At 37.1% G+C, this 18,805-nt stretch overlaps 1 protein-coding gene across 5 annotated transcripts in view; it reads right to left on the bottom strand.

Moving 5' to 3' along the window:
• Positions 1–414: 414 nt before the first annotated feature.
• The window catches only part of LOC143028419 (uncharacterized), a 71,157-nt gene continuing 52,766 nt past the window's right edge, over positions 415–18,805 (bottom strand). For 4 of the 5 annotated variants that reach the window (XM_076190470.1, XM_076190472.1, XM_076190471.1 and 1 more), the window contains 9 exons: positions 15,042–15,177; positions 13,891–14,935; positions 13,623–13,792; positions 11,697–11,893; positions 9,429–9,558; positions 7,134–7,255; positions 3,775–3,886; positions 2,478–2,753; positions 415–2,290 (listed from right to left, as the gene is read on the bottom strand). In XM_076190470.1, the coding sequence (XP_076046585.1) occupies positions 788–2,290; positions 2,478–2,753; positions 3,775–3,886; positions 7,134–7,255; positions 9,429–9,558; positions 11,697–11,893; positions 13,623–13,792; positions 13,891–14,935; positions 15,042–15,177 (3,691 nt within the window). In that variant the 3' untranslated portion in view covers positions 415–787. The remainder of the gene's footprint in view (positions 2,291–2,477; positions 2,754–3,774; positions 3,887–7,133; positions 7,256–9,428; positions 9,559–11,696; positions 11,894–13,622; positions 13,793–13,890; positions 14,936–15,041; positions 15,178–18,805) is intronic. The other variant, XM_076190473.1, reaches the window with a different exon arrangement.

Here is an 18,805-nt window from a genome sequence, read left to right as displayed (position 1 = left end):
TTTTAAAACCTTTACAACATTCTTTACATGATCTTTCTTCCTGGGGGTTAGGCCTGGTAGAATGCCTTACCCCTTTCCCCACCTTCTGTTAACTATGTTTATTTCTTTGTATTTGCAAGGTATTCGAAATGGTTAAAAACATTCTTTCTTCATTAGATTTATTTGATATTTAATACAAAAATAGGCTTTAGACTTATGTCACTAAAATGCAAATAACCTTTGGTATAGAATGGTTAGAGACTTCAAATTCACTGGAAAAAAGTCAAAATAGTAATCAATTGATAATTTTTAATCAAATTTACAATGCATATATTATATCACCATTTTGTTATCACATCTATCCAGTTTAGGTCTGTACCAACATAAAATGTTCAGATGATATTTCTTTACATTTTTAGAGAAATTTTGCTAAAAAAAAAAAAAAAAAAAAAACATATCAATATCCTATTTAGTAAAAAACTAACAACTGAGATCCACGATCCTCAACACTGTTTTTATAAGAACTTTCAAGCATAACAGTGTAACTTCTAAAATTGCACAGTTTGTGACATATTAAAGGCATTCTCTTAACAAAATATATTTTATCAAAATCTACAAACATTATATACTTAACATACTCCTACCACTGAGAAAATTTATTAAAATGTTACATACAAAAGACACAGTGATACAATCAACAGGCAGTTTTTGCCACTGACCCAGGTAAGGGCCCAAGGGCCCAAGGGCTTAATATTTATAAATATTTTTGGATAGCTGATGATAATAAGATCCATGATCTCATAAATTACTATAGGGGAGTGGCACTGTTCACTGTTGGAAACAATTCTCTCATCACTGGATCCAAATCTTCTTCCATTGAGGAATGTTGTCCTGACGTGGTGGGTCCTTCTTCTCTTGGGTCTGCAATGTTTATTTTCATTCCAACCTTCTCAATAGCTTGCGGGTTAGCAAGAGCTTCTTGCAAGTGTTCATCTGTTATGTGCTGATGTAACTGAGTTCGATGTGTAAAGTTTTCTGTACAAAAGATGCACATGTTTGAGTCATTCTTAATATTGGAATGGTTTAATTTGTTATGTTTCTGAAGAGCTGAAGCAGAGGTAAAGGTCTCGTTGCATTTTGGACATTCAAAAGCTCCCAGATGTGTGAAGTAGAAATGCTCATTTAAACTGTTTTGTGTTTTAAAAGTCTTGCTACATTTGGATTGAGAACACTTTAATAGTTGCTGTTGGTTGTCAACTGATAACTTTGAAACAGGGTTCATGAGACTGAGCTGTTTTCCATCAACAAGAGGGAGAATATTTTCTGCTCCTTCATCATTTGCCATCTCCTGATCTCTACCATTGTTACTATCTGTTTCAGATACTTTAACAATTTCATTGTGGCAGACAATATGATCCTGCCATTCATTCAATTTACTGAATGACTTGGAACACAGAGCACATTGGAAGGTGTTGTCAGGTCCAGGAATTGCTAAATCAGAAATGTTAACAACTTGTGGCAAAAGAGAAGTACCGCTGCCTACCTCTCCTTCAAGCTGAGAGTCTAACATGCTTATCACACGCCCATGCCCATCTACAATTTCGAAACTTGTTCCTGTCATATCTTCCTGACTTAGTCTAACTGCTCTTGGCTGCGTCATGACCACATTAGGATTAACTGATATGGAATCCTCTGCATCGTCATCTGCGGGTCCTTCGTTACTGCTACCTATCATATTCATAGCAGACGTCTGTAACTGATTGATCACACTTTCATCAATTGTAACTGTATGATTGATAAGTGAGGATGGATCAATTGATGCCAGTCCAATCTGGAACTGATATGTCCCATCGGTACTGAAAACTACAGAATTAATATTTTCGACATTAGTGACATCCAAGGGATCAGTCGCTGGTTCCTCCTCCTTGATGTGGTTATGAGCGGCATTAGCAGGTCCAGTGTATGTCTTGAAGTGTTTAAGTACGTGAGCTTTTCGATGACCTGAAGTTCTAAAGCACAAATCACAGTGAGGACATTTGAAAGGCTTGGAACCTGTGTGAAGTCGTATATGGGTGTTCATGCTGCTCTTAGAGGCAAACATGGCCTTGCATATATGACACATAAATTCCTTCTTTCCGGTATGAGTCTTCATGTGGACGTCTAGAGTCGATTTGACGGCAAATGATTTTCCGCACTGTGGACACGAGAACGGCCTCTCGCCAGTGTGGGTTCTAATGTGACGAATGAGATCCGACGGTTTCTTAAAGCTCTTCTTGCAGTGTTTGCACTGTCTTTCTTGTTTATAAGTTCCCTGATAAAAGAGAAAAACAAATACCACATATTAGATACATTTACTATGAACCCAGAAGTAAACTCTTCAAAATGGTGTCACAATTTTATTTTTCACAATTATTCTGGCAATGACAGGCTTCCCAAATACACTAGCAAAAAAAAACAAATGTGAATTTTAAGTATTATAGACATAAAAATGCACTTACAAGGTCTCCATCAGCTCCTTTGTCTGATATAACAGGAGACCCATCCTGGTAACTAGGATGGGGCCTACTGGGTGGATCTTCCAAGTCCTTGACTTGATCAGTTTCTTCAAGACCTGAGTTCAGTTGCCCTCCAGTAAGATGTGATCCAGAAAGCTGCTCTCCACTTGTCATTTCGCTATTTCTTTCTTCTTCTTCCCTCTCTGCTTGCTGCAATATTTTATCTACTCTTTCCTGAGTTAGATGTGGCTTTGTCCACAGAATTGGTAGAGGCAAGGACTGTAAAAAATAACAATAATTCACTCTCATGCAATATGAAATATATATATATATATATATATATATATGGTTAATGGCAAATCTCTAATCAGGAAAATCGAGAATACGAGGGAAAAACTGAATAACTACAACAATGCTGTTGTTTTTAACTCCACATGTATTACTGAGAACCTGCTCCCCTCTTTTACAAATATATATATATATATATATATATATATATATATATATATATATACTCTAATATTATATATCTCTCCCTTCTCAATCATGAAAAGGAAATAGAAATTTACACTACACATAATCTATGTGTATAAATATGTGTATATATATATATATTATATATATATATATATACATATATATATATACATACATATGTATATATATATATATGTATATATATATATATATATTGTACACACATCTGATAACGAATGCTCTATTTAACTAACAAATCAGTTAATAAACAATTTTGAGGAAAATTTTTCTCTGATAATATAATGAATGATACTTTGGGGTACAAAGATATGTACATGTCTGTACACACAATTCAAATGGCCCAGTAATGCTTTGGTGCATTTGTCATGATTATTTCAGTTAGCAAACATCTTGGTTTAAGAATGGAGTCACAGAATGCATTTAGTTTGTTATCCAGGATTCTACTGTGTATATATATATATGTATGATCATTTTTATGACCATTGCGCAGAGGATTTGAACTTACTGCTCCTCTGCGCAACGGTCATAATAATGATCTGATTGATGTCGCTGTTCACTAGCGAATTTCTCATATATATATGTATATATATATATATATATATATATATATATATATATTATGTATACATATACATATATATATATATATATATATATATATATATATATATATTCCTTTCAACTCAATTCTTTATTTCCAAACCTTTCTATTTAATCCTAACACAACAATGAGTCTTCTCAATTTCGTTTAAATTTTGGAAACTAAATAATCTTATGAAAATACTATGAAAAAGCAACCCACTTGAGCTTTATTTATGGCTTGGTTAACCACAGCCTGACTGTGAGTCTTGATATGCTTATGAAATAGGGCCGATGATGCATGGAGTTCATCACACACAGGACACTTCCACACACTGGAAAAAATAATGAGAATTTATAGTAAAAAAGAAAACTATTATTTTTGTTATGTATCCACATGTGTGTGTGTAATTCACCACAGTCATGTATATACCTAATACCTAATAGGTAAATTAGGTAAATACATGTGTGTATGTGTTTGTGTGTCTGTGTGTCATGGGAACAAATTAAGAAATACCACACATCAAAAGAATGTGAAGAAATACAGTGTTTCATATAAATGCATAAATACATGGGATATCTTAGAAAGTGATATAGCCCAAGCTCAAACAATATATGGATTCAAATCTAATTATGATAACTGGAAATCAAGGATATAGATTAAGTTAAAAATGCACTTAAAAATGAGGCTAGATATGGAGAGTAGGAGATGGGACCTAACAATCATTGCTCCTATCATGTATACTACAATTAGGTAAATACATATATAAACATATTATATATACATATACATATATACATATATATATATGCAATAAAAACACTAGGAAAGTGTGTTCACAAATGCGTAAGTAACCACTTTGTATCTGCACTGAATATATGATTATACGAAAGCGCTCTGCTTCGTTAGTTTACTTTTTATGCATATACATACATATATATATATATATATATATATATATATATATATATACACATATATATATAAATACATATATATATATATATATATATATATATATATACATATATATATATATATATATACATATATATATATATATATGTATATATATATATATATGCACAAATTTCACAAGTCACACGCGAATCACAAATATGCGGAGTCCACTAGGAAAAGGAAAAACACACGGAGTCCGAGCGCTTTCGTGATATATTCACATTATCAGGGAGTACTCCTTGATAATGTGAATATATCACGAAAGCGCTCGGACTCCGTGTGTTTTTCCTTTTCCTAGTGGACTCTGCATATATATATATATATATATATATATATATATATATATATATATATATGTATATATATATATATATATATATTTGTATATACAGGTTGTCGTCGACTTACGACCGAGTTCGGTTCCGACAGACAGGTCGTAAGTCGATCTGGACGCAAGTCGGACTTTATGTATATACAGTATATATTACCCTTTGAATATTATTTTTGTTACTGTATATATGTTGTATATTTTGCATACTGAAATAATCTTAGCATCTTTGAACTATGTTGTATAGTATTTTTAGCTTTTTCATAATTTTATCTGATTTTCTTTGGGAAACGTAGCTTAGACCTAAGCATACTGAATAAAATCCTATCATCTTTGACCTATGATACTAGATACAGTATTTTTTTTTTTTAATTATTATTTTACCACCAGACTTTCTTTAGGAAACGTATGCATACTGAATAAAATCGTATTATCTTTGAGCTACGTTCTTTAATATTCCTTAACTTTTTTATAATTTTCGTTAGGAAACGTAGCCTAGGCCAACCCATACTGAATAAAGTCCTGTCATCTTTGACCTACAAATACTTTTTTGTTTGTTAAATTAAAATCATTGCAAGGCATAATTAGGAAAATTTCTATTTCAAAACACATTCTTTTCGTTTACGTAGTATACCGAAAATATCGTAATCGACAATAGACTAGACATAAACAAAGTTTACTGTTACATTTTATAATCGCAAAACATAAAAATACAAAATGCTGTATCGAACATATTGTTATCAACAACAGACTAAGCATAAAAAAAGTTTTACTGTTACATTTTATTAATTGCAAAACATATAATACAAAATGTAAGGTAAAATTTTATCTAAAAACACATTCTTTTCGTTTACGTACTGTACCGAACATATTGTTATCGACAACAAAACAGCCTAGGCATGAAAAAAAAGTTTTGCTGTTACATTCTATTAATTGCATAATATATGAAAATACAAAATGCAATGCAAAATTAGGAAACATTTTACTTCAAACAAACAAAATGAAAGAATATTTAGCTGGCTGAGATGCTGACGCTGCCGGCAGCCTGCCAATACTATCGTACTTGCGTCTCGCGGCGTGCAAAGTAATTGTACTGCACTGCCAGGCATAACATTACAATTCTATTACTCTATTAAATGTTAAATATTATTGCACTATCTCGTGGTCGTAAAGTCGATCAGTCGTAAGTCGCATAGGTCGTAAGTCGACGACTACCTGTATATATATATATATATATATCTTCTCTCTTTTTCTGCATGGGGGGACCGGGAGAGGGGATCACCAAATTTATGAAGCAGCCTTGCTGTGGATGTGCTGTGTCTTGCAACACTGCTTCTGACCCAGGGCAGTGGACAAGATGCAGGGATGACCTGTCATCCAGGAGGTGCCAAGATAAGAGGGAGGGTGGAGGGGAGTGGAATATATAGGAAATGGAATGGATGGGAGTGGTTTCTATGCTTTTTTCTTTTTGGCTACCCCTCATATAGGGGGACAAAGCCTTTGGTATATGTATGTATACATACATACATATACCAAAGGCTTTTTTCCCCCTTACAAGGGAGGTAGCCAAAAAACAAAGGCATAAAAACCACTCCCATCCAATCCATCCCTATCACACTCCACCCTCTTCCCTCCCTCTTATCTTGGCACCTCCTGGATGACGGGTCATCCCTGCATCTTGTCCACTGCCCTGGATCAGAAGCAATGTTGCAAGACACAGCACATCCACGGCAAGGCCGCTTCATCAAGGCCAAGTACATCAAGTGTGCAAGTATTTGACTCGTACTGAAAAGTTCCTTCAACTCTCAATTTGGATATTCCTGCTTTATTCTTCAGTTTACTATTTACAAATCATAAAATAGTTTGGGTTGGTCTTTGCATTTGTCAATTACATCCTTTCCAAAGTTCTTTTCTTCTTTTCTATGTATTCTTGTATAATCATTCCTGGCTTTTTAGTATTCATCTTTTGTGTGTGTGGCCTTTGCCCATTTGTAAAGGAGGTGGCCGAGTGAAGGTATACAGTACTACCTCTCATTAACGGACTAAAAGGGGGGTAACGGTGTCCGTTGGTGTGAATAATCCGTTGATTTGGAGTGGTTTTTGGGTGGCATAGTGATTGCACGCATTAAATAACAGGACCAAAAACACCGAAAACACAGCAAAAACACCGCAAACACAGCTAATTAACGTCCGTTAATGAGAGGTCAATCTGTACCTTTCTTTGCAGGGAAAACTATAAAAATTGGGTAAACAAACATGGCATAGAAGGAAAAATATGTACAGGTTACAGTACCTTGAGTGAGCAGTTTGATGATGTCTGTGCACGTTGCTTTGGGTTGGAAACTTCTGATCACAGTAGAAACACATATACTTGTGATTATTTGGATTATTTCTGTTGTGTACTTTTAAGTGTGCCTGTTGGGAAAATAAGAATATAAAAAATATTGTACAAGTCCATACATACATATACCAAAGGCGTTTTCCCCCTTACAAGGGAGGTAGCCAATAAACAAAGGCATAAAATCCATTCCCACCCATTCCATCCCCAATACACTCCACTCTCCCCCACCCTCTACCCTCCCTCTTATCTTGGCACCTCCTAGATGATGGGTCATCCCTCTATCTTGTCCACTGCTCTGGGTATAAAACAAAGTATGCATCAACCTGTTCAATGAGAGTGGCACACTGGAGATAAATTGGCACTACTGCTCGAAAAGTGATGAGATGCAAGTTTTGCATGCTTTAAGCAAGACGAAATTAAAGGGACATACACTGGAAATGAGAAGAGTAAGGTGGGGTAGAGATGATGATGATTATGATGATATGGTTTAACATCACAAACTCCCCCCTATCGGTAGGCTAGGACGATGCCCCTCACAGAGGGCTTTGTAGCTTTAATCAGGGATAATCCTTCAAGATATAATTAAGCTATTACCTATGGCATGAATGCACAAAAAATATCTATATGTTACTACCTAGCTAACACCTACAGGAATAAGTCTGCTTCATAATGTGTCTACTACTGTTCAAATGAATCATAATCTAATTTGAACTCTTGAATTCTTTAATGTTATTATATCCCTCTATAAGTTTTCCATTTTGTTTCTTGTGATACTCATGTTTATTTTTGTGAACTTATTACATGTATAAACCAAAACTCAGCAGTAACAAGCAGAGTTCCGCAAAGTTCAGTGCTGGGACCAATAATGTTTCTTGTCTAATGTCATTGACATGATAGAAGGAACAATCTATACCAACATGTTTGCAGATGATGCAAAAATCATGAGAGGAGTGAAAAAGAATATCTAGACACAATTTCTGCATGGAGCCAAGAAAGTTAAATTCAATGCCAAAAAATGCAAACCCCAACACATACAAAAATCTGATGATGAGATAACTGGAGTCTGTCCCGAGAAAAAAAAAAATACTTTCGTGAGAATAGTAGTAGATTAATTGTAGCAAAAGATGTGACAAGTACAGTAGACATATATGAAGAAGGTACAGTAAGACCTCTCATTAACGGACATTAATTAGCTGTGTTTGCAGTGTTTTTTATGTGTTTTCGGTGTTTTGGAGTGGTTTTTGGGTGGCATAGCAATTGCACGTACTAAACAACAGCACCAAAAACACCGAAAACACAGCTAATTAACGTCCGTTAATGAGAAGTTTTACTGTACATCTAAGAGGGTTAGTAATGGCTTCAGTGAGATTAGAACATCTAAAGGTAGACTGGGGAAGCTCCCTATAAGGCTAGATTTATAATTATTTCATGTAATTTTGCAATTTCTTTACAAATATTTATAAAAGTTCTCTATCAATCTGTTCGATAATTACATATTTCCCCGGGAGTGTTGTAATGTCCTTTTCAATGTAATATTCCATAAGATTCTTGGGGGGAAAATGTAATAATATGAGAATTATATTTCTTCGATTCAATAATTAACAATGTTACCATCTTACATATATGTTTTTATAACTCTGTCACTGACACCATTAGAATACAAGACTATGTACTATAAACATTGGAACGATAGAAAGTAAACAAGACAGCGTGTGGCTAGATCAGGAAACAAGTCTCTCTTTACCATAATTAATGTTTGATACATGATTCCTGGAAATATTACAAAGGATGAGAACCTTGAAAAAAGTGGTTTTAAGTAATTATGGTGGCATGTGTTGGTGAACAGAGTTATGGAAGTGAAGTTGAATCTTAAAGTAAAGGAAGCAAGTAAATGTCTTGGCGGAATGAAGTTTTATGAGAACTAGGTGTTTGGGGATGAATACAAAGAGATGATTACATGATGCAGTGATTGTACCCAAGGTAATGATTGGGGCAGAGACTTGTAATATAAACGAGGTAGAAAGGAAAAATCGGAATGTTTCTGAAATTAAGTTTCTGAGAAATATGGTATGTGTTACAGAAATGGATAGAGTGAGAAATAAGGAACAACAAAGAAAAAAACACAAGATTATCTAAACACTAGAAGGAATACAAGACCATAAAAAAGCTCTTTATAATCTAGGAAACCATAATTTGTACACTGACTACAAGACAGACTAAAATTTGTCATCAAGAATTTTAACAGACCTTCAGAGATTGTGGTGATAGAAAAACTTTGTTGCACTGTGGGCAGACTTGATCCTTTGACTGGTTGTGCACCTTGATGTGACTTCTTAACTGCCCAGCTTTTCTGAATACTTTCTTACAAACATTACACCTGTGAAAAGATATATATATATATATATATATATATACATACATATACATACATATACCAAGGCTTTTTCCCCCTTTCAAGGGAGGTAGCCAAAAAGGGAAAGGCATAAAAACACTCCCACCCATTTCATCCCTAAATACACTCCACACCCCTCCCACCCTCCCTCTCATATATATACATACATATACCAAAGGCTTTTTCCCCCTTACACAGGGGGTAGCCAAAAAGAAAAAGGCATAGAAATCACAATCATATATATATATGAACATAAATTGTACAAAGTTTGAGACAAGGGTAAGCTTTTTCCTTTCAAATAAAAGATTAAGAGATGTTGTATCTATCTAACTAGTATACAGGAAAGGAGCAATGCTCATTGGTTCCTGTCTCCTCTTCTCTAATTTTTTTTTTTCTTTATCACAAATAGCCTCAAATTCATGTACAGTTCCTTGATTTCCAGTTATCATATTTAGATTTGAAGTCAGGTATTGTTTGAACTTGGGCTATATCACTTCCTAAGCAATTCCAAGTATTTATGCATGTACAAGTATACGTAAAACTATAATTCTTCATATTGTATACACATGTGGTCTTTCTTAGTCTCTTCCTGTGACTTCTTAAAGCCCTCCCATCTTTAATCAGGAGCTCTCTTCTATCAATGCAATCTATCCCTTTTATTGACCTGAATACTATAATCATATGTGAGGGTGTATTTACCTAGTTGTATTATATGGGAAGAGAACTATGCTTGTAGTGACCCGTCTTGGTATCTTTCAGCATCTAGTCTGTTCTTAAATTCTTGTACACTTTTTGCACAAAGTGCTGCATCATCCAATTTGTTTCAGGCATCTACCACTCTGTGTGGGAAACTATTCTTTTTTCAGATCTCTTCTATAACTATCTTTTTTGAGTTTCTTTTCATGTCTGTCCTCTTGTTTTTCTTTTACCTCCCATACAAGAATTTAAGAACAAACTAGATGCTGAGAGATACAAAGATGGGTCACTATGAGCATAGCTCCCCTTTCCGTATAATACAACTAGGTAAATACATATACATATATATATATATATATATATATATACACACACACACATATACACACACACATATATATGTATGTATACAGACGCTACTCTACTTACGTTCATTCGTTTTCCGTTTTTTTGATTTTACGTTTGAACTGACTGTAATTTCTTTTTTTTTTTTGAGTGAATTTCTTAGATTAGCGCGCTCTCCGTAGTTCAAACGATACTTACGCATGACGCTGCGTCCATTGTTTACATGGCACAAACGTTATAAGTATTTCCATGCGTATGTTAAGTTTACAGGTACGAATATTGCAGAGGACATTACACTACGGGAATGAAACATACAAAATAGGATTAACCGAACATTTCGGTTAATCGGACATTTCTAATCCTCCTTGGAGTTCGTATAAGTGGAAGTTTACTGTATTTTACAATGTTATGTGTATAATTAATGATTTAGGGGTGTTTTATAAGATACGGTAATAGAATTTACGGATGTATAGTACAGTATGAATGGTCATACATTACTAGAACGTACAGTAACAACTTACGTTTATTTTCAACTTACGTTCAGCCGTTCGGAACGTAACTAAAACGTCAGTTGAGGAGCGTCTGTATATACAAACATACACAGTACAACCTCAGTTCTTGAATAACTCACAAGTTGAACAAATTGGTTCGCAATGAAAAAAAAATTGATATTTTTTTGGGCTCCAGTAGTCAACCAATATATTGTGAAAGCTGCATCCAGCAGATCGCATGTGGTGGACCTTTGTAGAAATAACACGTTCCGTATTTTCCTTCTTCTCCCAATGAGATTTCTTATATGGGTAACGAAGGTCATGTGTGTATCAAACAAGTTCCTGTATGATGAGGTTTTCATGTACTTGCATGCTCTGGCCATTCAGTGTGGCAACAGGGTGCTTCATGAATAAACGATTGTCTGGGGCAGGTAGCATTACTGAGGATTTTTGGTACGATGATGACATCCTGTCTTGTGTCAGCCCTTTTTCCAGCTCTCAGCATACCATAAGTTAACAAGGAACTATAAATAATTCTCACCCATGTGCAATTAAAAAGGGAACTTAATATATGCAGAAAAGCAGACTCACTCAAATGAAGTTGATGATCCACTACTTTCTTCCTTAGCGCTGCCCTCTTCCCCAGTAGCTGCTACTGCTTCTTCCTCAATTTCTCTTTCACCTCCACTACTATGGGTCTTGCTAGCCTCCTGTGCAGTCAGCAGCTGCATCAACTGAGCGGCAGGAATCTCTCCACCCTGACCAAGGGCACTAAGATCCAGGCCAGCCTAAAATGACAAAAAAAATATTATTCCAATTTAAATAGTATAGTTACTTGAGACTATCTATGGTAGATATACATAACTTACAAATCCCACATACTGTCTTTGTTTATGTATAATTTTTAACCCTTTCCCATGTTTTTGGAAGTGAAGTGCATCCTATATATGAGAACATAGTCTTGGGCAAATTTCCTGGAAAAAAAAAAAAAAAAAAAAAAAAAAAAATAGAACCCCTATTTGTGATTATTTATTTCTCACTTTGGAGTATAAATTATAACCAGCATTAAGTCAAGAGCTGCTAGAAGTGTTATAATTTGTATAATCAACTTTGTAATTGTATTTCATACCAATCTAAAAATAAGAAAATAATATTTGTGTCCATTTCCCATGTCTGTTATCACTTGTCCATCATACAAATTTTTTTAATGCATCTCATTACAATGAATAAATCTGCTAAGCAAAAGGTATGAAAAGAATAATACTGAGTTGGATTAAGAATGCCAATGCTAACGACATTACCCTATCATACAGACATCCCAGTAAGGAATATACATATCATATATCCCTAAAGACGATCCCTGGATGGGGTTCAAAACATCGGAATAAACTCTTTTCTACGACAAGTCCAGAATTTACTTTTTACTAAAATATGGCTCTTGGACTTCAGCTGTTCTTGAATATATCATTCAGTGAACCTTCCAGTGTCTGGACTCACCATATATGGACATTGAGACAGGCTCTTTTCTTCACTTCCTGGACCTGACCAGGAGGCCAACTAGACTGGGTGTTTCATTCAAATCTCCCATGCACTGCACGTGATAGGGCTATAAGAGGTCATACATACATACATACATATACCAAAGGCTTTTTTTTCCCCCTTACACGGGAGGTAGCCAAAAGAAAAAGGCATAGGAACTACTCCCACCTGTTCCATTCCCTACATACTCCACTCCCCTCTACCCTCTTCCCTCCCTCTTATCTTGGTACCTCCTGGATGGCAGGGTGATCATCCCTGTATTTTGTCTACTGCCCTGGGTAAGAAGCAGTGTTGCAAGACACAGCACATCCACAGCAAGGCCACTTCATTTATTTGGTGCCCCCCCCTCCATCCCCTCATGCAGAAAAGGAGCGGACGGGGAGAAATCCCTTCGGGCTGTGTCAATTTATTAACTAATTAAGAAATATTACATGTCTTAATGATGTGAAGATATATGGTTATGGCACCCTACAAGGCAGTGTTGAATGATATGAAGAAGTGCTGAGCACAATTGCCCATCACCAAGTTCCTCAAACCTGGTCCTGTGAGTCCGACTAGACATGTATGATGTACTTTTTACACTATTGTACTATGTACGTCTTACTTATTATTATGCTCTTTTGTATTGTGTTCTCTATTTCTACTTCTGTATTTTGTTCTATATGGTATTGTACTATACCACAATGGGGATAGACCAGCTCTAGCTGTTGGACCCTGCTGTGGAAATGCTATGTCTTGTTGCATTGCCTTTTTGACCAGAGTAGTGTGGTTGAGGACAGGAATGCCTCTTCATCCACGAGATGCTAAAATGTATCAATGAATGGGTTTTGAGTGAATGTGGGGTGGTTGTAAGATGGGTGTACACTTTGACTTGGTCACACCTCTTATACAGAAGAAAAGGTTTTCTGACATGCATGTACATACTATAAATTTCCATCACTGACTCGATATCCTAATACTAGAACACAGACAACTTACAGGAACCTGCAGGGTGAATCCTTCCGCAAACCCTTGAGTATCGAAACTGGCATCAAGAAGAGTCGCTGCTTCGTTATCGGTAGTATGGTTATTATGTTGGGCTGTGCCTCCAACGTCGTCATCACTTTCACCTAAGGCCGCTCCTCCTCCTGATACATCCAAAGTTCCCCCTTTAATTAAAATTTGTGCTGAAGAAAACCACTTTCTTATAAGAATTATGATAACAAAACAATTTATTAACCATAAATCAACACATTTTCAGTTTTACCTGAATTTTGTTTCGAAGTGTTTGTCATTCCTTCTTCATTATCATTTATTTGTCCGAGATGACTGGTGTGAATGACGTGAGTAGTGTATGCATTATTGTTGGTTCTAATCATTGAAGTTGGTATAGAAACCATTTCAAAACCTGGGTGTTCTCCCAATGTAGAGAAATCTTGTGCAGTTTCTAATATAGTCCCAGATGTGTACTGTCCACTTTCTGCCTCGGACAAAGCATTTGCTTCATCTAGTCCTGCTTTCACAGTCTCCTCATGCCCACCTGCTTGGATCACATTTGTCTGAGAAGGTTCTGGTAAAGACAGTGAATTGCTTGTAGAAACCTGAGGTACTGCCAAAACACTAGAGATATTTGGTTGGTGAAGAACGCTGGTGGCACTAGGCTGCTGAAGGACACTATCTGAGGGCTGATGAAGGGCACTAGACACGGTGGGCTGAAGAACACTAGTAACAACTGGTTGGTGAAGTGAATTGGTCACAACAGGATTATGAAGGGCACTACTGGCTTGGGGTAGACTTGTTGTCAGTGATAAAATTTCTGAAGAAGAAACAACTGAGGTAGACTGAACCTGAGCTGAAGGTGTTGCAATAATGACAGAACCCCCTCCAGCCAATGAGTGCTCCATACCTGAAGGAAGATCTGCAAGATTTAGAGTGGTTCCTTCTAGACTATGAGCAAAGGCTTCAGATATATGCAACTGAGTTGATTCCTGGTTGTTCTGGTCTTGATTCGCATTCTCACCAGTTCCAGGAGTTTCCAGGTTAAAGTCATCTTCCTGAAACACGTTACTTATTCCATTGAGATCGGGCACTATCATTTCAGGCTCTGTTAAACCACCCATGCTTCTTCCTGACTGTTGCTGACTATAAAGATTTGAGGTGATGAGTGCCTGTTGACTGTCACCTTGCAAACTGGACCCTGCTGCTCTAACTGCCTGCATTGCAAGCTCATGCTTGTGAGTCTTCATATGTTTTTTACAGTTTGTGTTTGTCTTAAAAGTCTTTTGGCAGTAAGGGCACATGTACGGTCGATCCTGTAAAATATACACACTATAAGTTATTTTTCTTTTAACAAAACCATTTACCATACAAAATGTCACCTAATTTAATTTACTCTGATTAATATTAAACAAATATTACATTGCTGTGAGTAGTCAGATGGCGTTTAAGGCTGCTATTAGTTGCTAGGCAGTCCTGGCACACAGGGCAGCGGTGGCTTCGATGACCCGAATGGGTTTTGTAGTGCATTTTGAGAACACTATGCGACATAAAATGCCTGGAAAGAAAATATTTTGATCAATATTTTATGTACATATCTTATCAAATGCATACTAGTACAAGGGGTTGCTGTACTAGTAAGTGAAGAGACAGGTAAGTGTGTGGTGGAGTGGTCCTGTGAGGTAGGCATCAAAGACGCCTCATTGCCTCCCATCTTCATAACACTGGATGCCGGAGGTATGTCTATTGGGCAGGGAAGTGGGTAAAAAAAAAAGAGGAGTGAATAGAGAATGGTTGTAAATGGATGAAGAGATGATGCAGAAATCATGAGTTGCTAAATTGTGTGGAACAGCGAATGGGTTTTGGATGGGTGTGAGATGAATGTAAACATTGACTTGACCATCCCCTTATAATGGGTAACAAACTTTTTGCGATGTATTTACCTAATGTTAATATACAGGAAGGGAACAATACTCATTGGGTCCCATTTCCTGCTCTGCAGTTTATCATACCTAGCCTCAAATTCATGTATAGTTCGAACTTAATCTATATCCTTGATTTCCAATGATCGTATCTCAATCAGAATTCATGTAATGCTCCAGCTTGGGTTATATCACCTAAGCTATCTACAGTGAGCCCTCTCATTAACGAACGTTAATTAGCTGTGTTTGGGGTGTTTTCGCTGTGTTTTCGGTGTTTTGGAGTGGTTTTTGGGTGGCACAGTGATTGCACGCACTCAACAACAGCACCAAAAACACAGCAAAAACACCGCAAACACAGCTAATTAACGTCCGTTAATGAAAGGTCTCACTGTATATGGAAAACTGTATTTCTTCACAACCTTTATATGCGTAGTCTTCCTTAATTTGTTCTCATGACCTCTTAAATCCCTCCCTATCCTTGATCAAGAACAATTTTCTGTTAATGCAATCTATACCCTTTGGTTACGAGACCTGAATACAGTGATCATATCACCTCTTTCCAAGTTTTATGCATCTATATGGAAAACTGTATTTCTTCACATCCTTAAGATGTGTAGTCTTCCTTAATTTGTTCTCATGTCCTCTTAAATCCCTCCCTATCCTTGATTAAGATGAATCTTCTGTCAATGCAATCTATACCCTTTGGTGACGACACCTGAATACAGTGATCATATCACCTCTTTCTTTTCAATCTTTCACAGCTGACAGATCCAATGTTTTCTCTCTTTATAAGGTTTATCTGCCAGGCTGGGAACCTGTTTGATTGCTTCCCTCAATTTTCTCACAATCTTGCTTATATCCTTCATTCTGTGTGGGGACCACACGACTGACACATATTCCAGTCTTGGACAGATCAGGGTTTCAAGGAGTTTTTTTATCATTTCTTCTTCCATACAATGAAAAGCAACTTTCAATCTTCTGCAGTAGGCTGTATGTTTCTCCAACAATCCTGCTGATATATGTCTGTCAACAACACACCAAAATATTTCATTTTTGCTTATGTAATGGGTTCACTTCCCAAGGGATAATTTAAAGATGGTTTTTTACAGATATTGCTCATTTCCAGTGCTTTGTATTTTTTGGTATTGAAATTTGTTTCCCATTCTTGGCTTCATGCAAAAATAGTGTCTGGACCTTTTTGCAATAGCTTGTGATATGGTTTGTCACAAACTCCCCCCCTATCAGAAGGCTAGGACTGTGCCCCTCACAGAGGGCTTTGTACATACATACATATACCAAGGCTTTTTCCCCTTACAAGGGAGGTAGCCAAAAAGGAAAAGGCATAAAATTATTCCCACTCATTCCACACCCCTCCACCCTCCCTCTCATCTTAGCACCTCCTGGATGACGGGTCATCCCTGCACCTTGTCCACTGCCCTGGGTCAGAAGCAGTGTCGCAAGACACAGCACATCCACAGCAAGGTCGCTTCATTAAATTGGCGACCCCCCTCTCTGTCCCCTTATACAGAAAAGAAGAAGACAGGGAGAAATCCTTTCGTTCTTCGTAAATTTGTTCAAACACATACCTCAACACCCATCCCACCACCCATTCCACCTCATGCATCACAACATCATCCATATACAACCATTCTCCATTCACCTCTGTCTTCTGTCCTCTCTCGTCCTTCATCAATAGACATTCCCCTCTTCCCCAAAGCCCCTTTCACCACATCCATCCATCTCATCCTAGGACGTCCCTTCATGTTCACTCCCTCCACATCTGCTTTCCATACCTCTTTTACTAGTCTTTCTTCACTCATTCTTTCCATGTGTCCAAACCATCCTAATACTCTTTCATCAACCCTATCTCCCAACTCCCTTTCCACCCCCGTTCTCCTCCTCATCTCCTCATTTCTCACTCTATCCAGCCTAGTAACCCCCATCATACTTCTCAGACACCTCATCTCAAACACATTCAAACTCCTTCTCTCTTCCTCTCTTATGTTCCATGTTTCTGCCCCATACAGTGCTGTTGGCACAATCACTCCTTCATATAGTCTCCTCTTAGTATCCATTCCCAAATGTCTATTCCTCATTACACTTTTTAATCCACCAAGGCATTTACTTGCTTCTCTCAATCTACATTCCACCTCCACCTTCACTCCACCTTTTCCCGCCTAATTTGCACCCAAGTATCTAAAACCATCCACTTCCTCCAGTCACTCTCCCTTAATGCTCACTTCCAGTCTACTGCCACTTACACCCCTTGTACATCTCATCACCTTACCTTTACCCACATTTATCTTCAATTTTCTTGTATCACACACTCTCCCAAACTCTGTCACCAACCTCCTCAATCCCTCCTCCGATCCTGCCACAAGCGCAGTGTCGTCCGCAAACAACAGCTGGCTCATCTCCCACTTTTCTCCATTTTCTTTAACCATCTCCAATCCCTTGCCCACTACCCTTGCATTTACCTCTCGCACTACCCCATCCATGTACAAGTTGAACAGCCAGGGCGACATAACGCATCCTTGACGAAGTCCCACATTTACCTCAAACCACTCACTCTCTCCGTTTGTAATCCTGACACAAGCTCTACTACTCTCATAAAAACTCTTGACAGTTCCTAGAAGCTTTCCTCCTATCTCGTATATCCGCAAAACCTCCCACAGTGCCTTTTCCAGGTCCATGAAGGCCCAAAAAACATGCTTTGTAGTGTGGAATTTAATGAACCATACACTTGGTTCAACTTTGCTGGTGGCAGGATTTCAACTGCCATCCCCTCAATCTTTGCTGCAAGTAACACCACCCTAACTCACTCAGCCAGCTTGTAGTACTTGTTTTTCTCTCTTCTCGTGATTTCTGCATCATCAGCAAACATGTTAGCATACCTTGTTGTACCTCCCATCATGTCATTGACACGGATGAGAAACGTTATTGGCGCAAGTAGTGAACCCTGTGGAACTCCACTCATTACCGCTCTCTGTCTTGACATCTCCTTTACTACTGTCCTCATGTATTTTCCCTTAAAAAAATAATTTTCATCCATTCGAGTGGTTTGCCTGTCAGTTCTCCAAAATACTCCGTTTTCCATATAAGTTGACTGTGAGATACTTTATCAAAAGCTTTCTCTGGGTCTTGGTATGCACAGTCCACCCACCACTCTCTTGCAGGACATCAATCAGTCTCAAGTAAACCTTTGGTTCTACACACATGACCACATCTGAAGCCAAACTGAGTCAGAATGTTCATTTATTCAAG

Source organism: Oratosquilla oratoria, chromosome 9 (genome assembly GCF_046742065.1).
Source record: "Oratosquilla oratoria isolate Oo_2021 chromosome 9, ASM4674206v1, whole genome shotgun sequence".
Taxonomy (NCBI): Eukaryota; Metazoa; Arthropoda; class Malacostraca; order Stomatopoda; family Squillidae; genus Oratosquilla; species Oratosquilla oratoria.
Note: the sequence above shows the minus strand (reverse complement) of the source record. Positions and strands in the feature narration are given on the sequence as shown.